A 23,344-nucleotide genomic window follows, 5' to 3' on the forward strand; every position below is an offset into this window, starting at 1 on the left:
TGGGTTTTGACGGCATGTCTGAGCAGACACATTACAGGCATGACAGCCAGAGGAAAAGGCCACAGTCTCCGGTAAAAATGCAAATGTCAGAGAGCAATGGCACACACCGTTTGCTGACTTAATTGCATTCCATTGAAAATTCCGCAGGTACTTTGTGGCTCATTTACGTGTTGGGAACACATTATCCGCTGTGTACCACATTACATTTTCACATTCATCGCCATGCGTCGTGTTCAGAATTCATAATAATGGTGTTTTGTTAAATGGCTGTTCTTAGAGCATTTTTCTGAAGTAATTATTAACCTCATAATGATGCCACTGTACGTTAGGAGCCTTCCCAAGTCACACAATACTTTCAAAGAAAGTAACTGTAGGTTAGTTAGATTCCATTAACCATTAAACATAATCTATCATTTCATATTTGCCTGTTTCTCTCTTTTCAGGGTCTTGTGGTTAAATACCACCTTGTCTTGGCGAGGCACATGAGCACTATGTAGAAGAGCAGCTGACTGCCCCTGGGATCACATTCAATGCATACAGGATCAGTTGACCAGGCCTTCTGTGGGACTGGGTGGCAGAGGCATATAATGAGGGTTACTGGAGTGGCATTGGGTGGTTGATCTCTCCTCATACTTTGGACAAAAGCTTTACGAATTATCGCTGAGGAAAGGTGGATAGGAAGCTGCTCTCTTTGACATGCAGGTCTGGATGCCAGAAGCAGAAATGCCATTATAAACGTCCAACTGTGTAAATGATGGGATAGCGTGTGAGGGATGAAAACTGCCAAGTACAACATTAGCAGAAATAAACAGGGGCAGCGCGATAAGAGCCGATCCGGGGCCCTGACGTTATCCTCCTTTCGAACACGTGTCCTTGGACTTTCAGCTCATCCACTGGCCAATTTCTAGAGAACCTGGACCAACAGCAAAACCCTTTTGTGAGCAATTAAAACATCAGGCGCACACTTTCATACTTTAGATGCTCCATTACTGTAATGTTTACTGTAGCTCTTTGAAAAAGGATAATGTGTTCAAATGGCTCTAAGTGAAGGTTTGTAATTGCATTTCATGCAATCAGAGGAGAAATAATGGAAGAACGTGATGAGAATGAGGAAATAAAAATGACAAACGTCAAACCGTGGGATGACAGAACTTTGATATTCATAACTATTCAACTTCATCTATTTCCAGGGTTGGATTTATTCAAGGATTTTACAGTATGATGCCAAAATGGTATTTTTCTCCCTTACGCAATGCTGCATAACTAGGTTAAGCCAGCTTATGCATGGTATAGGTGTATCTAACTGATGCCCTCCCATGGACACTCAGGGGACTAGAGACTGCAGAGGATGCTATAAGAATGCTGCCCATTTTCACTGCTTCCTCTCCTCCAGGTCTCTGGGTGACCTGACAGCCTTCTGCAAATTGACTGTGTTAATATCATGCAATCTCTTGACAGATTACACCGTTATTTACTAGTTTCTAGCATATGAGGTCTCATTTTAAACACTTTTTTCTTTTGAATCTCGTTTGAAGCATACTATAAGTACATGGATAAAGTGCTGTGTATGTGTGTGCATGCATGCTATGTAGAGGCCAAAATCTGCATGTGCAATACTCAAAATGGTACAGTTTAAAGAACTTGGCTTAGTTTAGCACCCTTTATTGAATTTATGTTGTAGTTTTTTTCATGGAAGGCTAAACCAGAGGCATAATCATTATACACCGATTTAACATGATGTCTTACAATAATAATTGCAACACTGAAATCTAAGAATAAATATATGCACAGATCTGCCTTTATGAGATAGACCATGAAAAGGTACATCTGTAGACATGATCAATATTTCCCAAGCTTTTACATATTTTGACCTTACCTTGGTCCATAAAACCATTCATTAAGTCCCAATAAAGACAATCTACTCAATTTGAAAATACAGATTCAACAAAGCAATTAACAGTTATACAATAACTGCAGTATCTCTATTGCTGAAGGACAATTTTCAGTTAAATAAAAAATATCTCAGAAGTTTTCAATGCAAACGAGTTAAAAGCCAAGACCACACGCCCTGCATTCATATGTATAATTTGCGTCACATGTTAACCAACATTGCAAAGTCTGGAAACAGCAGTTGATCATTTTCCCTCTAATTTAAATCTATGTATTTTAGATAAATAAAACTGTGATACAAAAATACTCATTTACAACATTGCTGGCTGCTCTTATGAAGGCACTTTAAAAAATCTTAATGAGGGATTTCCTCCAGAGCAACTTGAGGGAAATCCATTTCCATCTTACCATTTTCATTTTGGATGTGCAGTCTTACATCTGACATGTCTTAGAATTGATATGACCTCTCCAGCATATCAATGTAATCCATCTTTGTTTTGAGTCTAGCCCTCAGCTCAGGGTAATCACTTTGGGTTTGATTAGGACATCCTGTCCTTGTCCCTGTGGTGTTTGTGATCATTTGCATTTGTCTGGCATCCTGTTTGGCATGTGGATACTCTGAGGGAGGGTGTGTGTGTCTGTCAGGCAGGTTGCTAAACTGGGAAGTTGTGACAAAAAGACTGTCCACTAATCCCACCTTGGGCGTGGGACCTTGGCTATCAATGACAGTCGGGCAGAGAATTCCGTTTTCATGGAAGCTGGCAATATCACCACATGGCATGCCGACAGTGACAATAGTGTTAATAGGGGAGCTGGAGATTGCCATGGTCCACTCCTTTTCCTTCTCCACCAGCGTTCTGTAGTGCGAACCACTCTCTTTTGTCTCTGAGAATGGATGCTTCTGCCCTGACTCCTCCTGTCTGCTTTTGTAAACGGGGTTGCTGCACATGTGTGAGGAGGAAGCACCGATGCTATCATACACGTGATTGGAAGGAGGAGTCTCTGGTAAGGTGGGTGGCTGTTCTGTAAATATTCCACATTCCATCTGAATACCCGCCAGACCCACTTCCCCTTGCTTCCTAAAGGGTAGCTTTTCTCGCTTTTTAAGAGCATATGCGCAAAGAGCTGCCGCAGCAAAGAAAGCAGACACGAAAAGAACCAGCAGGCTGAGAATGAGAACGGAGAGGGGTATTGCACCTTTTGGCGGATGCGGCCCCACCTCTGGATATGTAGTAACAAACCCACTATCTGATTCAGCAGGAGACAGCGAGGACTGTCGGAGCTCAGGGCAAATCACTTCAGAATTCAGAGAGCGTAAATCTTTTCCTGAGACCAGCTCGGGGGTCTTACACACCACTTCTCCGACTATGACCACTAAGCTCAGCGTGTCCAGCCACTCTTTGAGAGGGATGATGTCGCAGGAGCAATCCCAGGGGTTCTGATTCAGGTCGATCTGGACAACAGCATGCAGGTGTTCTAGAACACCGGTGACTGGGAGGCACTGAAAGTAGTTGTTCCGCAGGTTCAGGCGTGTCAGCGAGGTACCTGCGAACGCTCCCATGGGCAACGTTTGGAGGAGGTTGTTGTTGAGAAAGACTAGCTGCAGGGAGGGCATTAAACTGAACGCAGCTGGCTGGATTTCTCGTATCTCATTGTACTCGAAATACAAATACTCAAGGCTGTGCAAGCCATGGAACATATCAAGAGTTAACTTCACAATATTATTACCATTCAGGTAAAGGCTTCTCAAATTAGGAAGATTAACAAAAGCCCCCTCTTGGACGTAAAATATCTGATTGTTTCCTAAGTGCAATAAATCAAGACTGGAAAAATTCCAAAAATCAGACTTGTGAATTCTCTGAATGAGATTTCCACTTAAGTAAAGCTTCTTAGCATTCAAGGGTCGAGGCATTAACTCAGAAATGTTCCGAAACCCATTTTCCTTGCAATTGACTGTCAAACCAAGGTCATTAATATGCAAGTTACAGGTACATCCAATGGGGCAAATGATCGGTATAGGCGGCCTTGTCTGGTATCCGGCCACAGGCGGCTGATTAGGGAACACGCTGCGTGGTGTTGGTGGTGTCTTTGAGGGCCTGGGTCGTTTTGTTGGCTTTGAGGGTCTTTCTCTTTGTTCCACAGAGGAAACAGTGTTTTGATTGGGGGAGACTATAGATGACGGCTTTGTAGGCCTCACTCTCCCTGTGTAGAATGGTAAGTGGAGAATGCCTAGAATTGACTCAATCTCGGCTTCATTCAATAAAGGACAAAGCTCACTGCGTTTTATCTCTCTGAGGTCCTTCCCGTGGAGGTGAAAAGGATACTCGCAGGTGATCTCACCAACAACTGCAGTGTATGGAATCCGCTCCAGCCAGACTTGAAGCTGGATGATATCGCAGACACAGTTCCAAGGGTTCTCCTCCAACTGGATCTCCATAAGATTGCGACCGATATATTCCAAAATCCCTTTATAAGCCAATGTCTTTAGTCGGTTGCCTCTCAAGTCAAGGTGCGTGAGAGAGACAGACCTGAAAAGAAACGCTGGAAGCATTGGTATTAAATTGTCATTAAGGATAAGCACTCTGAGTTTGTGGAGATTTCGGAAAGCCCCACTGTCTATTCTCTTGATAACATTATAGTCAGCCTGAAGGTATTCTAAACTCTCCAGTCCGAGAAATGTGTCATTCCGGAACACTTCCAATTTGTTTTCGTGAAGGTACAACCTCTTCAGGGAGCTCAACCCATTGAAAGCCCCAACATGGATATCCTGCAGGGCATTATTGCCCAGATTAATGGCCACTGCATTGTTCAAGTGCAGAAAACTGTTGAAGTAGAGCTTCCGTAAAGAGTTCTTCTGCAGGTAGAGCTTGAACGGTCTAAGCCATGACTGTGAGACTTGGCTAACATTTGTAAATCCTTTGCTATCACAATGAACATGAAACAAGCCTTCCTTCACTTCGCAGTAGCAGGGCTCAAAGCAAGGCTCATCTATTTCTTCTGAATCATCAAGTAGAGGGATAGGAGTCGTCCATCCAAGTGCAATTGTGCTTAGCAGTGTAACCCACAACATGCTTTCACCAAAAGCAGGCAAGTGCATAGCCTCAAGAGCTCCTTCACTGCACTGAAAAAAATACAACAGTTTTAGTGGCGTGAATACAGAAAGGATGATAAACACTGCTCAATACAAATGATGTTGACTTTTGGCAAGTTAGTTGTGATATAACTGCCGAATAGGGAAGGTTATCATATACTGTATGAGAGAGCGAAATGCAGCTCGGCTGCTTTGACTGCAGTTTTTTTCTGCAAACAATATACTCGAAATATAGAATAAAGCTTCAATAACCAATGTCAGCAAATGCACCAGAGCTTAATATTGATTTAAAAGTATGCCTGCTGCATTTGTTACAGTGATATTGAGAAGAAGCTAAATGTGACCTAATCCATTTAAAGGCATCATGCTTCTCAAGAGGTTTCGCTTTAGTTTCTAAATCAGCTAATGACTCTGGAATATCAATTTGACCTCCATGGAAAATATTTCTTTCTCCCCTCCTCCAGGAGGACCTATTAGCTAATGTGCACAGCAGGGCACTTAGGAATGTGATGTTAATAAGACCTAGGTTCTATTGATTGCTGAAGAAGTTTATGTGCATACAGGTCATTGAAATAATGTAGCTACCTCAGGCCACCACTAATGAATGTGAAGCATATTATTGCAAGCAAAATCTTTAGGGCAACATAAATCTTTTTTTTTTTTCTTTTTACACAGTTGTAGTACTTTGAGGTAAAGTATGATTTAAGAAAAATAATGTTCATATTTTGCAACAAGACAAGATAAAAAAATATATATTTTTAAGACAAAGTTAAGATGAAATCCAGACGACATTGCTCTCTTGTGACAGATCAGATCCAGCTTTGAACTGAGTATGCAATACAGACATATAAGGAAACCATTCAAGCACTGCATGCATGATAAAGCTTAACTTATGTAAGCTAAACACAATTTTCATTAGATAACCAAGTGCGATTCATGCCATTGTATTACGCTGTCAGAGACATAATTAACACATAATGATAATCCAATTCGCTAAAATGCAATCTATTAGCATTCCCCTTTGTCTGCCTTTACCACCGCCCGCGTCCGGATCTATATAAAGAGGAATTAACTGGGCAGAAATGTGCGCTACTCACTCAGGTTGCTGCAGTGGAATTAAAAGAGCAGAAGATGGACCACTTTAAATGATGCTGCTTCTTGCCATGTCACCACCGCTGATCCGCTTCTGCTTCTTCTTCTTCTCCTTCTCCTCTCCGCTCTCGTGGAGGAGGCAAATCGGAGAGCCGAAGACGTGACAGGACTGCAATGTCTCAGAAAGGTTTGCTTTAGGATGCAGGTCCGCTCCCCTGACGAGCGCTCAACAGTGAAGACAGCGAAGGCTGCAGTTCAACCCCACTGTGAGAACTGATGATGACCGAGATCTTAGCACATTTCGGCTAGAAACAGTGAGAAAACTAAGCCGGTTCAAGTATGCAACTTGGCAGTGAATTAAATCAGAGGATGGCGCTGCCTCGGACTTCGGTTTCCAAGTAAAATATACTGAAACAAGCGCGCGAGCGCGAGCGCACCCGCAGCTCTGCTATGAAACGCTCCAAATATATTCGTGATGCTGAGAAGAATATGAAGGCAGCAGCCGGCGCGCTTCACACCGTTTCAGGTTTAGCGGGGCTCTTTTAATGCGCGTTACTCTCGCTTTCCTAGACATATTTGTTAGATTTGCGAAATTAAGTAGTTGATATGGTTTGTACCCATAATGCGTATCGTGGCTTATTCACTTTTTTGTATCACATCAATGTCGTAATATTAAATAATACTGTAACAGTTCCTAGAGCGATGAGGCTTCTTGGGTCACTTGTCCTTTATCCTTTATGGTATTAGGGCCCTAACAATTTAATGAAACCTTATTTTGGTTACCATGGAAACATAGTGCCATCTGCTATCTATTGCACAACAATGTGGTGCTTCATACATGGGCATGTTGCTTTTTTTGGAACCTAGAATGAACAATGTTGAGTTGATGCCCAATTTTGCTGATTTCTCCAGCCTGATGGCTGATTAATTATCTTATAAATCACCAGTTAATTACTTCATAATGAGTTTGTAATTTGACACTGATATGCACAGATAAATAAATATGATTTCTCATCTGACCATTTTGGTTTATTGTGGAATATGCCTGCAATATTTAATATCCTGCCAGCTTCAATCACTGTTTTGTGCATAAAAACCAAAGCAAACTCTAGGTTAATGAAACCTCTAAATTCCTCACATATACCCGAAGTAATATTCTGAACACACAAGCATATTGACTTTACTTTTCCCTTTACTGTGAGTTTCCCACAGGTAACAGAGAATCTGAGCTAAAGCTTGTTAATACTCTGTCTCTGCAGCTCCCTGTGCCTTTGAGCATTAAAGCGTTTTCCTGAAGATCCTTAAAAAATCTTTAATGCCATCACACAGATCAGAGCTACAGATCAGAACATGTTCCAGTGAATTAGCTTGCGACAGCAGCTTCCCTTCTCTTCTAAAGCCTGTTAAAGGTGATTAAAGCAGTGTTTTTCCATCAAATTGCTGCAAGAGTATTTACCAGAGCCCTTTGAAGAGAAGAAAAAACACAAACAAACAATTGTGGGGTTGAAATTATAAGGCTTTATACTACTTTATTCGCTGTTAATGGTATGTGGTGCTGGACATCCATTTTTCTACAGCCATCACATTGTGCAGGAGGAAGAAGGCACGGTGATTGACAAGACCGTAATGGGGTCCAGAAACTCAACCGTCTACAAAAACTAAAGCATATTTCAATCGTCTTCAAAGAAACAATTCAATTTCCGATCCATAATAATATAATAGCCATGCCATGATTTTCACATACTAATCAATTTAAGCAAGTAACTGTGTGTAATTAATATTATTACAAAAGATTGTTTGAAAAAGATTGCTTTGTTTGAAGAATGATTATATTAAGGATTTACATGATTCCTCCACCCTAGACTAATTTACGAATCACTTCAAGCACTCTTGTTTAATTATAAATCCCCCTCACATGAAACCAACAAAGACTGTTTGACAAAATCAATTTGCGACAACTGAAGAGACACAATTAGGCGTAATTTTTCAAGAGAAAAAAATAATAATAATAAAAAATAACGAGATGCAATCTGGTGGTCAGGCCATTTGAAGCTCATTTAACCTAAAGCTGGTCATTAAACAGAAGATGAAGGGCGTAGCTGACACTGAGGTGCTAGAAAAGGGGGTATCTGGATCCACGGGTGCTGTTACTATTTAGTTATGTGCACCTTGTGGATACCACAGAGCAATGACCCCTCTCTTTATACACATGGACCTCCACCAAAGATGGCCTGCCTTGAGCAATAACCAGTGTTAAGCTAATTAAACTACCCTCCTATTTTAATTAGGATATAAATCAGTTGCCATGGGAACCTGTCCTTTGGGGTCCCTATGTAAACTTCTGATGGATTAAGTGCAGTGGATGAAGGGTGATATTTCAGCAGCCCTTTTAATTCATGTAACAGTCCGTACAGACAGGCACTAACATATAAATGCTTATATATATATATATATATATATATATATATATATATATATATATATATATATATATATATATATATATATATATATATATATATATATATATATATATATATATATATATATATATATATTACAATATAAACAGATAACTGTTATATCATAAAAAATCATATTTTATATTACATAATAAAATGTACCAAACAATCAGCATAGCAACAACACAAAAACTGCAGGAATGTTTCAGTAATTTTAATATTAATGTCTGAGGCGAGTAGCACTGGTTCAGTTACCGGATATACAGTACAGTGTTGCCATGGATGAGCACAAATTATAGGAAATATCGGATCTGAATACCGTGACTGAATCTTATGTTAAATCATGTTAAATGTTTCCATAAAACCACTCAGGACCATTCAATAGGGTCACTAGATACTGTAAGTAAAGTGGGACACAATAGCTTAATCATCTCTTATTATGTGTATGTTCATCCATTAAAATCAGCATTCATTTCTAATATAGAATGCAGTTATATAGGCATTTAAAACATATTTTAATGATAAAATGATCAAAAACATTTCCACTTTCATGTTGCACAGATAATATTTTGTGTTATAGTAATCATTTTGAACAGTTTTTTATAGGCTACTTTTATTATCTTTAACATAAATGTTTGCACAAGGATTTTTTTCAGTGGCTCATCTGTTTGTCTGTTCGAGTGCTTTTCTGGCCTAGCATTTCCTTGTCAGAAGCATCTTGTTAAAAATTGAAAAGCACCAGACCTAAACTCAAAATGTTTTGACACAGCATTTCGCAAAACAGGAGTAGTGCTCCAAGGGAAATCACCTCTTATCATGCGAAGAACATACTTGAACTGCTAAAAAATTACATCAAAACTGCCACACTAAATGAAGGAGAAAATGTGCCACGACGAGAGCTCCCCCTACTGACGGATAGAATCCCAGTCATCCACTACTAAACAATGCAAGCGTGTTCACAGCATGTAATACCTACACAGGATTATACAGGGAATCCAATGATTATGATTATCTCCACTTAAGAGCTTTCAAATACTAAATTATAGAAACAATTAACCAGAATCATATTACTAAGCACACATTACCGGTTCTAAACATCAGCAAATAAGAACCGTGCATGAAAGCCGTCCATTTTTTTCATCAACAGCAGGTCTAGAACTCATGAAACACATCACATGAGACTCAAGCACAACCCAGCAGGTCTCATCCACAGAAGCAGCAATAATGTGATATGTGAATGAAACTTACTTTTAACTCTTGAAAGCCATATAATGACAGTTCAGCTTACCAGTATACTGTTCCACATCTGGTTGTCATGGGTGTGGCATTGATCATTCTCCTTTCACAGGGTATCTGTTGGAGATAAATTTGGAAGGAATAAAGGTTCAAAAGAACAGTTAAGTTCTGCCTATGTGTGTTTATGTACAGTATATGCATGCACGCGCGCACACACACACACACACACACACACACACACACACACACACATATATATATATATATATATATATATATATATATATATATATATCTTAGACTCATCATCATTACAGTTCTTCTAAAGGTCATATGAAGTCATACATGTGTGTGGGTTGTTGATGTATAGCATGTCCATAAACCTTTCTTACCTAAATATACAGTTAAAATATATTCATAAGGGAATAAAGGTTCAAGAGAACACTCAAGCTCTGCCTGTGTATATCAGTTTACTGGAGTTTGTTTGTATGTATCTGATGCATCACATTTCCTGGAATAATTTGCTCTAGATTTTTTATGTAAGCAGCCTATTTACAGTTATAAAATTCTCATTTCGATTTACATTAGAAGCTTTTCATCAGAATTTCATCTTACTGTTTGGACATATAAATAACAACATATGAGCAAAATTGCAAAAACTTATCTGAATGAGCCATAATGTATCAAATATGATACAAAACTATGATTACATTTAGGGAAAGTGAGGGAAAGTGCATATTTAAGTTGCCATGAATGCATCTTCAGTTATATTCATGTCTTACCAATTATATACACCCTTTTTTCAGGAATATTTATCTTGGATCATAGTCCAACTCCAAAATCACTGTGTATATGTATACACGCTTGAATTTAACAAGTAGCCTAAGTGATTTAAGGGCGATTGGATTATAGTCTCTGGAATTTACTAAAAGAGAGAAAGGTAATATAGACATTTTGTCATTACAGTTTTGTCGCTAATTTAATAATCGGTGGTGGACTAATAACTGTAATAATCTCCACAAACCACAACATATATTTATAAATTGCTGAGACAGTTAAAACAGCATCACGTAGCCCGAACCATGCTCTGCGTGTAGCTATTTGCCTTAGCAAGGACTTTGGCCAATCATAGAGTCGTGTTTTACTACGTCTATGACCTTTAACGAATCAGAACTCTTCTTGTTGCATAGACGCCACCTTTCAGTGACAGGTTGATCGCTGTAAGTTCGGCTGACCCGTCATCAGGATAGCAGGTATGAGACTATGATGAAACTTGGCTAACTTTATGAAATAATGTGAGGTAGCCTGCTGATCGCACTTGGATGCATCATATTTTAGACGAATTAGCGAAGTCCATGTATTAACCACAGCAAGCGAAATCAGAGGTTTTTGGTTTATATTGTGTCACTATGTAGCAGATTAGCTTCATTGTAGCACAGTGATGATGATACAAATATATACTGTCAAAATATGTATCTGAATTTAAAGTATTCCATCGTCAAAAGCCAGACCCGACTCATTCTATCATTCAAGATGCATTACAAAATGTTTTTATTTTTATGGTAACCCTGTTTGTAATATACATATCGTTTCTTTTCGACTGAAAAAGTCAGTATTGTTCTCTTCAATGCTGCGCGTACGTTTCACCTGTTTTGTAGCAGGTCATAAACCGCTCCGTTCACCTCAACTCCAGTGCTGAAGTAGTATCATTGCTCAAGATGCCACAGACAAACAAAAGTGGTGGAGCCAGCAGCGCTGCTCAGTCTGCTGGTCCAGACCGGGGAGAAGCACTCAGAGACCCCACCGAGCCTCCGGGGGACAGTGGAGGAGATGACAACCAGGGAGACGCTCAGATTATTAAATCTCCAAGTGACCCCAAACAATACAGGTAAAGTCCACATGTAACTGTGACAGCTAGGTTCTGATGATTAGCATAGTCTTGTTCATAAAGTACCAAGTGAAACCTTTTTAAAAAAGATCATTTTACATTATGAGTGATATTGTATGTTGGCACTTAAATAGAGGAAGTTTACAGAAATTTGAGATCACACAAGTAAAACACAAGCTCTGGTTGCATCTCCTGCGTGTGTAACACAACCCTGCATGCAAGTGCTGATGACTAAACCATCTAACAGATTTTTTTTTTCCTCTTTTCATCCAGATACATTGAGCTGAGTAACGGACTGAGGGCTCTCCTGATCTCTGATCTGAGTGGTTTAGATGGGCAAACTGAAGATGAGGAAGATTCAGAAGAGGAGGAGGAAGAAGAGGGGGGAGAGGAAGAGGAGGGAGACTCGGGGGAAGGAACGGACGAGGAATCTGAAGAAGAAGGGGACAGTCAAGATAGTGACTTTGAGGAGCTTGACGAGGACAGCGACAGGCAGAAGAAAAAGGGATCTGAAAAACAGGTTTGTGTTTTTTTGTCTAAACGCATTCAAACTCTACTCGCTGCATGTTCTTTTGGTTGAACATATATTAAAGTCAACATGAAATAAAAATCCCACTTATCCATATTTCCTTCTTTCTTAATTGTTTTTTTTCCCCCCAAACTGTCATAACTAGTGTTGTCAAAAGACCCGGTACTTCCGCACCAAGTCATCAAAATCCAGTCATGAAAATGAAACTTACATTTTAATATGGACAGTCATGGAATTTGTCAAAGTTAGCATAAATTAATCAAATCAAATCAAATCTCCATATGGACCAGTATCTGTAAATGTTAAGATGCAAAAGTTGTGAATGGCATTAGATTTGCGGGTTTGTTTATTACATAGACTGAAGCGCGTGACGCTTGCAGTAATTTCAGCATCTGCCGTCTAAATGACAATGAGGACATAAATACATCAACAACATTACCAGAACTGTTCTGAGTCACTTCACAAGCATTTTACCATTTCATTTCAGTAAAACCAGTATCAATTTAAAGCTATTCTCGGCAACCCGTCAAAATAAAAGTTCATTTTTACATAAAGGTGTTGTGCTAGAAATATTACTATTAATTAGTAGAATGTATGTGATACTGCTACTACTGTTGTAAAAATTAATAAAAATGTATTTCTTAAAGAAATAAATCACACAATATTTTTTCCATGTTTTAATTTTAATAGCAAATCCCCTTTATTTACCAAAAAAATTAATGTGTTTAAATTTCATTAATTAAAAGACAAATTAAATTTGGGTGAAACTTGTTTACTGTTTTTCATAATTATATTATTTGTAGAAAAACCTTAAACACAATTGTAAATAAGTATGTTAATTACTTAAGTAAAGTAATAAAAAAAAAAAAAGCATATTTGTGTGATTTGCTTTGGTACCGAGAACCATGGATTTTCACTGGTATCGGTACGGAATACTGGAATTTTGGTACCGTGACAACACTAGTCATGTCAGTCTTCCTGTGAAACAACTTGTCCAAACATTTAGTCCGCTTAAACCCAGCCCGCTTCTTATAATCGACTGAATCACTCATTCAGTTCAACCTCCATCCAGTCATCAACTGATCGATACAATCTTACAATACAATATATTACATACAAGTCCACGGTACATTTTTTTTGTTTGTTTCATTCAGACCTGTTTCTACTTCCATTTCATTGTGACTATTTCAGCTGATTTCCATCTAACATTTAGCAAATGTCAAAATGAATATCCATTTCTCATTACTGTACATTATAATGTTTTGATGTCTAAATTCACTTGCATTTAAAATGACTGATTTTAATCTGTGGTGTTTTTATTTTTTTATTTAGACAAAGTAATATAAAACTAACCATTATGAACCATAACATGAAATTAAATTTGCCATTACACAAAAAAAAAAAAAAAAAACAGATTAAGTGTGTTGAAATGATTTCAGTGCAGTTATATACTTTTTTTCTTTCTTTTTTTCTGGAAATTAGTCTGCAGCGGCCTTGTGTATTGGCGTAGGGAGTTTCAGTGACCCTGATGACCTACCAGGCCTCGCACATTTCCTGGAACACAGTAAGTCACACCTGCAGTTGTTTGCCATTACTGTATTAAATAATGCTTTATTCTCAGTGATAACGTTTCAGTCAAACGTATCTCTCTACTTATGTCTCAGTGGTGTTCATGGGCAGCGAAAAGTACCCCTCTGAAAATGGCTTTGATGCATTCCTCAAAAAGCATGGTGGCAGTGATAATGCTTCCACTGATTGTGAGAGAACCATTTTCCAGTTTGATGTCCAGAGGAAACGCTTCAAAGAAGCCCTTGACAGGTGAAGCAGCTCTAAAAAAAAAAAGTGATCGTATCACATCAACTTTTATCCTGATGGCCTCTTTTTTCTGAAAATTTTACACAATCCCATTGAGTCCTTTCTAACTAAAATCCTTAAAATAACAACAAACACATTTCTTTATATGTTTGGTCGTACATAAGCTTTAAAGTTTAAAGATTGTCTTTTTTATTGTTATCTCAGATGGGCTCAGTTTTTCATCTGTCCTCTTATGATTGAAGACGCCATTGACCGAGAGGTTGAGGCTGTGGACAGTGGTGAGTAAAGCATTTATATTGTAGATTTAAAATATTCTCGATAGCTCAACTGTGAAGTTTAACAGCCTAATGTTTTTTGTTTGCTGCAGAATATCAGCTTGCTAAGCCTTCAGACTCTCACCGTAAGGAAATGCTCTTTGGCAGCCTTGCAAAGCCCAACCATCCCATGAGCAAGTTCTGCTGGGGTAAGTAAAGATCTGCTTCAGAGTAGCTTCTGGGTTTATTCTAAAGTTGTTGTTTTTTGATGATCTTGTGATTGTATTTAAGGAAATGCACAGACCCTGAAGACTGAACCTAAGGAAAAGAATATCGATGTTTACAAGCGGCTCCGTGAGTTTTGGAAGAGGTACTACTCTGCCCACTATATGACCTTAGCTGTGCAGTCTAAAGGTAGGTACAGTATGCAAGACTTAACTTGGATATGGATTTTCTAATAGAAAATGATCCTAAAATCTCTTCTACTCTTACCTTCATAGAGAGTCTTGACACCCTTGAGGAATGGGTTAGAGAAATCTTCAGTCAGGTGCCCAACAAGTAAGCTCAACCCAAATCCTGTCTGTAAGATGTGAAAATATGAATATATTTAAAGAGATTCTCAATGCCTTTCAGTGGGCAGCCGAAACCTGATTTTTCTGACCAGTTGAGCCCCTTTGAAACACCTGCTTTTAACAAACTTTACCGAGGTATGTCATAGAACTTAGTGTTCAGATGAGGTTAAATGAAATTAGAGTCTAATATTAATGTTTTGTTTGTTGCAGTTGTGCCTGTTAGAAAAGTACATGCCCTCACCATCACATGGGCTCTTCCACCGCAAGAGAAGCACTACAGGTTTAGTCATCAGTCATTTTTACTGACATTCATTCATACAACATTCAAAAGTGCTGTTAGAAACACAATGAAATTCAAAATTCGAGTTTTGTTGATCTAAGTCTGTGTCCGCATCAAGGGCATCTATAGTATATCCATGGCTTTGATATGTCACCTCCACTTCCTTTTTCAGTAGCAAATATGTCATAGAACAAAACTGCACTCATAAAGCCATTTCACTAGGACTTAACATATTGATTTTGTTGGTCTGTATTGGAATGGCAATATTATTTCTCAAATATGGTTCTCTTTATGTTGATCCTCAGGGTAAAGCCTCTGCATTACATCGCTTGGCTGATTGGTCACGAGGGGACTGGAAGTATCCTGTCCGTGCTTAGGAGGAAGTAAGTCCTTTCTCTCACGATTTGGTTTTTAATAAATGACACGGTGGTTCTACTTTCATTGTAACATGTAGCATCAATTTTGCACTAAAGTCAGAAAATGTAATCTCTTTCTCTCTGTCTAGGTGCTGGGCTCTAGCTTTGTTTGGCGGAAACAGTGAGACCGGTTTTGATCAGAACACCACCTATTCCATCTTTAGTATCTCCATAACTCTGACTGATGAGGGCTTCCAGAACTTCTATGAGGTCTGCAAGGGTCATCAGTCTAGACCTTGTTTTACATTTCTGTGATCCTACACTAGTGCATGCCAAAATCATGCACTATATTTACAAGCATCCTGAAGATATAATATTGTTTTCACACTTAATGTCATTAGAGAAATTTGTGAGGAAGCTGAGAAACTAACAGCTTAGCTAGATATGTGTAAAATAGGATTACAAAGTCTCTGAGGCACAAACACACCCCTTTTCCTAAATTATAACAGACATGATTGCTATAAAGTTTAGTCCACTCAGAATAAATTTGGATGGTTTTCTTCATTCAGGTTGCTCATCTCGTCTTCCAGTACTTGAAAATGCTTCAGACTCTTGGGCCTCAACAGAGGTAGGTGCCTTTTTTCGTAAAGTTTTTTTTTTTTTTTTCTTTGCAGAACTTTTACACATACTACATTGAATAATGTAGCTTGAACGATACCATAAAAAAAACACTTTGATTTTCTTTGGCAGAATATATGAAGAAATTCAAAAGATTGAAGCCAATGAATTCCACTATCAGGAGCAGGTAAGGTTACACATTGTAAACTGTTGTCAGCTTATGAACGCTTAGTTGTTTCTTACCAACAATGCTGTTTTTTTGTTGTTGTTGTTTTTGTATTTCTGGCTATTAGAAGCAATTTGAAAAGAGATGCATATGAGTATTTGTTTGTAGACTCTGCACTCTGTGTTGCTTTTACAGACTGATCCTATTGAGTACGTGGAGGATATCTGTGAAAACATGCAGCTGTTCCCAAAAGAAGACTTCTTAACAGGAGACCAGCTCATGTTTGAGTTCAAACCAGAGGTAGTCTCCCATCACATGCAGCATTGATTTTGATTTATTCCAGGTTTTGAAAAATATGGGTACATATTTCTGCTATTTTAGCATGCCAAGTGAAAGAAAACAAAGTACTTATGATCTTTTTTTTTCTATCTTAGGTGATCTCTGTTGCACTGAAACTCCTCACACCAGAGAAGGCCAACTTGCTCCTGTTGTCTCCTGAGCATGAAGGCCAGTGCCCACTCAGAGAGAAGTGGTTTGGGACTCAGTACAGTGTAGAGGGTTTGTACAAATTGTTAACTCCCTATTTTTAGTTCAGTTTAAAATACAAGATTCAGGATGAGAAGTTAGTTTGAGAACTTACAATCTGTGTCCGTATTAAATTAGTCTGGAAGTGAATGTCAGAATCCAGTTCTGAAATGTTAACATTGGAGATTTACTTGTCACAATAAGCTCAATCACAAAATGATATACATTTACATATACTTAAAACAAGCAGTATTAATGCAAGTTTGAAGTGAATGTGCTCTAGCTTATCGAAATGAGTCAGTGTAGCCACTGTAGCTTTAAAATAATATCTGATGCCAAAATTAAGTACATTGGTTGTGTAGGAGTATTTTGGTTTTGAAAATACTCCTTCACTGCAGACAATGACAACTGATAGAAATATACTAGTAGATTATAGGTGGTTACTTAAATGGGAAATACATCTTAAGTCCAAGCACAACAAGCTGTTTCTGCCTGTTGCTTAAGTAAAAGATTTGTTATTTTATTTTTATTTTTTGATCATTTTTCTTTGAATTTTGATAATAATTATTTCCTGGTTTCAAATCTACTTCAAATGTATTCTTAATTCATCTTAGGTTTAACACATTATGCAAGAAATACCATTAAGCACTTTTCCTTCTATATTGTGTGCAACACTGGAAACAAAAGCACCATTTGTTTTTCATACAGAGATACAGCAGCACTGGAGAGAGCTCTGGGCAGGAGATTTCGAGTTAAACCCGAGCCTTCACCTACCTGCTGAAAATAAGTACATCGGTGGGTGTCTTCAGTTGATGTCTCTTAGTTTTGCTGTTGTGTACTGTATCTGTAGTTTGTTTCAAGGCCATGTGTCATTGTTCCTGTGTCTCTTTTTACCTCCAGCCACTGATTTCACCCTCAAAACCTCTGACTGTCCAGACACGGAGTACCCTGTCAGAATAATGAACAATGACAGAGGGTGTTTGTGGTATAAGAAGGACAACAAGTTCAAGATCCCCAAAGGTGTCCTTTGTATTTGTCTCTAAACTCAATATATCATGTCCCTGATGTCCAGGAGCACTCTGTTCTATTACCCAGGTCACACTTACGTTTCTCTCTATTCCTACAGCGTACGTGCGGTTCCACCTTATATCACCTGTGATTCAGAAGTCCCCAAAAAAGTAAGCTGAAGATCCTGTGGAAACTTAGTCATTCAGGCAGATCTTGTAAATGCTGTAGCCATGAAAACCCCATTTAGCCATTAGTGTGTCTGCTCGGGTCTCAGGAATCACTAGCGCTAGTTTCTATACTTGCTGATCCACTTACTTTTCCATCTGACTTTCTCTTTTTGTCCTCTCTTCTCACCTCCACCCAGCCTGGTGCTTTTTGACCTGTTTGTGAATATCCTGGTGCATAACTTGGCAGAGCCAGCCTATGAAGCTGATGTGGCCCAGCTAGAATATAAATTGGTTGCAGGGGAGCATGGTCTTGTCATCAAGGTTAAGGGCTTCAACCACAAACTACCGGTAAGTAACAAGCTCAAATCAAGCTGTATACAGAAATTGGTTTAATAAAATAAAAATCTTTTAATTTCTGACATTTGTTGCAGTTGCTGTTCAACCTGATTGTGGATTACCTTGCTGACTTCTCCACTGCTCCTGATGTATTCAGCATGTTTGCAGAGCAGCTGAAGAAAACCTACTTTAACATCCTCATCAAGCCTGAAAAGCTTGGAAAGTGTGTCTCCTTCACGTTTACTTTTTCTCCACTTACACCTATAGAGCTGCCCACAAGTAGTAACATTGTACACCAGCAATGTTTTTGTTTGTTAACTTTTAAAGTTTTCTTTAATTTAGAAAATGCACATTTGATGGACTAATTCATGTCTTTCAAGCCTATTTACAGCATTTTTACACTGCCGGTCTGTGGTTTGCAACGTTTGAGCATGTGACATTTCTTTCTTGCAATTGTGATTTTGTATAAATACATGTCACCATAAAAGATCGGTGTAAATACTAGTCTATACACTGCCGTTCATAAGTTTGGAGTCAGTATGATTTTTGTCAGTATTGAAGTCCTTGCTCAAGCAGAAAAAAAAAAAAAAAGAAACTTCTTACAGTTACCTGTTTTAATATATTTTGAAATGAATTACTGTGAGGTAAAATCTTAATTTTCAAGAGCAATTACTGTTTCCGGAGTCAATAATTTTTGGTTCAGTGTCGCATGGTGCTTCAGAAATCATTCTAATATGCTGATCTGGTGCTCAGGAAATGTATTCACCCCATACTTTTGAATGGTAGCATATGGCAACCCCCGCAGTCCCATATGCCAGCATCTATATAGCTATTTCTATGTATATCTTTTTAAAAATGCATGGTCTTCCACTCATTGCTCTTTGTCTGTCCATACATGACTCCTCAGAGACGTGAGGCTGCTGATTCTAGAGCACTCTCGCTGGTCGACAATTCAGAAGTACCAGGCTGTGCTGGATGGTCTCAGTGTGGACGAGCTGATGGAGTTTGTGAGCAGCTTCAAGTCTGAGCTATATGCTGAAGGACTAGTGCAGGGAAACTTCACCAGCACTGTGAGTTTTCTCACATTTTATATACACCTTGCATTTTTTTGAAGTTTTTCAAGGAACATTCCAGGTTCAAAATATCCCACAATTTCAAATTGTTGTATTGATGTACACCTAGAATATTATGAAATTATATAATACTTGTAAAAGCAAAAAGCTTTTACAGTCAGAACCACAGTTGTTCTCTTAAGAAACTAAGATTTTGTCACTTTTGTTTTCTGTAGGAATCCATGGGGTTTTTGCAGTATGTTACGAAGTAAGTGCTTTTTTTCCACAAGTTTATTTTGTATAGCAGTACCACAGTTAAAAAAAAAGAAAGTTTTATATAGCTTTTTTTTTTTCACTTTCAGCAAATTGCAATTCAAGAAGCTGTCAGTAGAGGTCCCTGTCCTCTTCAGAGTGGTAGAGCTTCCTCAGAAACATCATCTGTGCAAAGTGAAGTCTCTCAACAAGGGAGATGCTAACTCCGAGGTCACTGTGTATTACCAGGTAAAACTTGTTTTGTGGTTTAGATCAAACTGGACAAAACATCTAGACATATTTACCTTTTTTATGTCGTATCCTCAAATTAGCAGTGATCGTCCCTAATATCTGCCTGTGTCTTTTGGTAGTCTGGTCCTAAGAACCTGCGTGAGCACACTCTTATGGAGCTACTAGTGGTGAGTATGACTCCGTTTTGCTGGCTGACTACATAAGGGTATCGCTTACAGTAAATATTACTGTAACTTTATACATGTATAAAACGTATAGGAACAGCTGCCCCAGGGTTTATTAAGCAATAACGTCAGTCCCTCCTGCCAGATTCAAAAGAAGTTCTCAATTATTGCTCTCTAGGGCGCTGAGCACACACATCTGCATGGCCGTAAGCTCAACTCATCCACTTTAGTTTTATACTGAAGACTGACTTTGGATGCTGTCCAGTTCTCTGTCTTTCTCAGCAGTTACTTTAGAACACTCTAAAGAGGTTGAGCTGGCTCTCGTTGTAAAGTGTAATGTACTGTTCTTAAGGTCCAACGATTTATTTATTTCTGACGATGAATGGTTGCTGATAACAGCTTTGGGAAGTACCAGATATCGGCTGAAATGATATTTTGCTTATAAAACTAAAGCTTCACTAAAGAAAAACTTGCAAATGTTGTTTTTTCACACATTAAACATAGCTATTTTAAAAACCATTGGCCAATTAATCAGACTTTCTTACTCCTCTGCACCTTACATCAGCTAAATCCAATATCAGACTTCTGTCCAATTCTACTGCTGCAGAAAAAAAGCTTGTTCCTACATATGGGATAAAACATTAACTGTTTTAATAAACTCGTGTTTTTTCATTGTGGCTGCTGTGTTGTAGATGCACATGGAGGAGCCATGCTTTGACTTCCTCCGAACCAAAGAGACATTGGGGTAAGTCTGTGGTGCAGAGATGACATTAAGATATTATCTTGTTCCAGTTGCTGGTTTTAATTAGTTGTGCTCCATCCGTTTTCACAGATATCATGTCTACCCAACCTGTAGAAACACATCAGGTGTCCTTGGATTCTCAGTCACAGTAGAGACTCAGGCCACCAAGTTCAAGTGAGTTTTCACTGTGGTTTTTGGTTGCAGTTCACTGCTGCATCAGAATTATCCGATTTATGTGCTGCAGCTGCTGCCTCTTGACTTCAGAATCATAATTAACCTTTATCTCCACCTCTATCTCGACTAAATTGCAGTGTTACTTTACACTGATTGGCTCTTTTTATTATTTCTGAAGTGAAATACAGCCTACACTGAATGTTAACAATGCATCCACGTACTTACATCATGCATAACATTTTATTGCATGCATAACATAACATCTTATAATGTTGTGTTAATATAATAGTAATGTGGGAACCCAGATTTCCTAGAACAGTAGTGCATATGAAAAGTGTTTTCTCTTAAGTTTACTGCATGCTACAAAAAAATGGCTTCCACACAGTAAATAATGTAAACCATTAATTTGGGTTCTGAAATATTTCAAAGTGGCGTTAAATGGGCAAAACTCTCTTCTCTTATTCTGCGCTCACTCTCTGCATTCTAGCACTGAGCTGGTGGAGGCAAAGATTGAGGAGTTTCTGGTGAGCTTTGGAGAAAAGATGAACAGTTTGAGTGATGAAGCTTTTAAGACACAGGTGACTGCTCTCGTCAAGCTGAAGGGTTGCGAAGACACCCATCTCGGCGAGGAGGTGGACAGGAACTGGACAGAGGTGGTCACGCAACAATTTGTCTTCGACAGACTCAGCCGAGAGGTGAGGCCCTGTTGCACAGGAGCAAAGGCTGACAGTTTAGCAATGTGTTAATGATGAATTGTGGGAATATACTTGGACATTGTCATTTTTCTACTTGTACAACAGATTGATGCACTGAAACTCATGACCAAGGCTGAACTCGTGAATTGGTTCATGGGACACCGGGGTGAAGGCAACAGGAAGCTCAGTGTACATGTAAGCATTGCAGCACATTACTCTCTTGAGATTCATCTCTGCATTGAATCAATTTCATTGAAATTCTGCATTGTGTATGTTGTTTAGTTGCTTTGACACAATGTATTTTGTTTAGAGCGCTATATAAATAAAGGTGACTTGACCCTCTTTATGCAAAAGCAATTAAAAAAAGTATCCCAAAAAGAACTAATTTCCTCTTCTTAATGCAAATCTGTTTGTTCATATATTGTTTAGTAAATATACTGTTGTGAAACAAATAAAACAGTCTGAATGATGAATGGTTTCCTTTCAGGTTGTTGGTTATGGAGTGGAAGAGAATGACCCTCCTAGTGAGGAACATCCGGCCGCTGGAGAGGAAGAAGAGGCCAGTAAGATGTCATTGTATGGGGAGGTTTCCAAACTCACCTTCCTTCCTGCTTCCACTTTACTGGCTTCAGTCACTACGATCACAGACATCCAGGCCTTCACTTCCTCCCTCAATCTCTACCCTTACCACAAAATTCTCAAATAAACAAAAGCATGGAGTCACTCTGCCAGATGGCACACAGGCACGCACCCCCCAACGTCCATCTTCCATTCTTTCTTCTTGGTTACTTGAGCAAGGATGAAGAGGGGCCGGTGGTCTCCCAATGCTCTCATACTTTTGAAACGATTTTCAGCCATGTGTGCATTCATATAATGAGCCCTGCTGTTAAAATGACATTGCTGTGAGTGTTGTGTGTTTGGAGCTCAGTTTGGGGGTCCTGCTAAAAGATGCAAATCATGAGGTCTTATTATATATCCCTCTTTGGCTGTAGTGGACCTTTCAAACATAAACATGAATTTAAACTACTCAGAATTGTGTGTATTTTATTAAGTGGTCTGCAGTGTTAAGTTTGTACTAATACATTTATAATATGACACGGTGATGAAAATTATTAAATGTATATGAATGAAATGCAGTGAGAGAGATTGCTGGACTGCTTTTTATGTAGCCAGTTGATGCTTGATATTTCAAAGGTGGGCATTTGAGCATGCAAGACCAAAATTATGATGCTTCTATTATTGCTATAGCATGATTCTGCATAACTTCAGTTTGTAAACTGAGCAAATCCTAATATCACTGCTTAAAATCAGAACATGCAAATATACATTTATTAAAAGTACGGTGAAGCTGTAACTCGATTTAACCAGAGTGTTGATTTTTAAGTTTGCCGTCTGTATCCAAGGATAAACAAAAACATAGTGTAGGCTGCTGTGGAAGAATGGAAAGAAACGTTCATAGGGATGCATGCAAGAACGAGATGCTACAATGTGACCAGTGTAGCCAGATTCCAGACCAAAAATAATTAATTTCACACAAGACGAATGAATGGTTGAAAATCATGAAATTTGAATCAGTCTGAAGATGCTTTACAGAACTGTATCACCATCTGACAGTCACCGAACTGCAAATTATCATTTTTAATAGAATCCCCATTGAAATGAAGAAAGTTTTATCTGTAACACTGGCACCAAAACATCTAATGTCATTAAAGAATTTTATTTCTAAGG

At 38.6% G+C, this 23,344-nt stretch overlaps 2 protein-coding genes across 3 annotated transcripts; one reads left to right on the forward strand and one right to left on the reverse strand.

Moving 5' to 3' along the window:
* Window positions 1–1,631: 1,631 nt before the first annotated feature.
* On the reverse strand, window positions 1,632–6,504 carry LOC128031419 (SLIT and NTRK-like protein 3). The gene is made up of 2 exons (XM_052619677.1): window positions 6,079–6,504; window positions 1,632–5,011 (listed from the first exon to the last, which is right to left on the reverse strand). Exon 2 carries the CDS (start codon window positions 4,985–4,987, stop codon window positions 2,339–2,341), a length of 2,649 nt encoding a protein of 882 aa, XP_052475637.1. The 5' UTR covers window positions 4,988–5,011; window positions 6,079–6,504; the 3' UTR covers window positions 1,632–2,338.
* A 4,415-nt stretch (window positions 6,505–10,919) lies between these two features.
* Window positions 10,920–22,642, forward strand: LOC128031428 (nardilysin). Of its 2 annotated transcripts, none has more exons than XM_052619698.1 (31): window positions 10,920–11,024; window positions 11,430–11,659; window positions 11,933–12,179; window positions 13,671–13,752; window positions 13,853–14,006; window positions 14,208–14,281; window positions 14,371–14,466; window positions 14,549–14,671; window positions 14,758–14,815; window positions 14,891–14,964; window positions 15,040–15,109; window positions 15,415–15,492; window positions 15,615–15,735; window positions 16,035–16,093; window positions 16,216–16,270; window positions 16,445–16,549; window positions 16,684–16,807; window positions 17,483–17,569; window positions 17,675–17,794; window positions 17,901–17,952; window positions 18,147–18,297; window positions 18,381–18,508; window positions 19,193–19,355; window positions 19,574–19,605; window positions 19,700–19,838; window positions 19,961–20,008; window positions 20,698–20,750; window positions 20,838–20,921; window positions 21,409–21,616; window positions 21,722–21,811; window positions 22,104–22,642. In XM_052619698.1, the coding sequence occupies exons 2-31, from the start codon at window positions 11,490–11,492 to the stop codon at window positions 22,320–22,322; spliced, it is 3,264 nt and encodes a 1,087-aa protein (XP_052475658.1). In that variant the 5' UTR covers window positions 10,920–11,024; window positions 11,430–11,489; the 3' UTR covers window positions 22,323–22,642. The 2 variants fall into 2 exon arrangements, with proteins under 2 accessions (XP_052475658.1, XP_052475648.1); XM_052619688.1 differs by having other exon boundaries at window positions 10,961–11,024; window positions 11,381–11,659.
* Window positions 22,643–23,344: the final 702 nt, after the last annotated feature.

Source organism: Carassius gibelio, chromosome A2, assembly GCF_023724105.1.
Source record: "Carassius gibelio isolate Cgi1373 ecotype wild population from Czech Republic chromosome A2, carGib1.2-hapl.c, whole genome shotgun sequence".
In the NCBI taxonomy this organism is placed as follows: Eukaryota; Metazoa; Chordata; class Actinopteri; order Cypriniformes; family Cyprinidae; genus Carassius; species Carassius gibelio.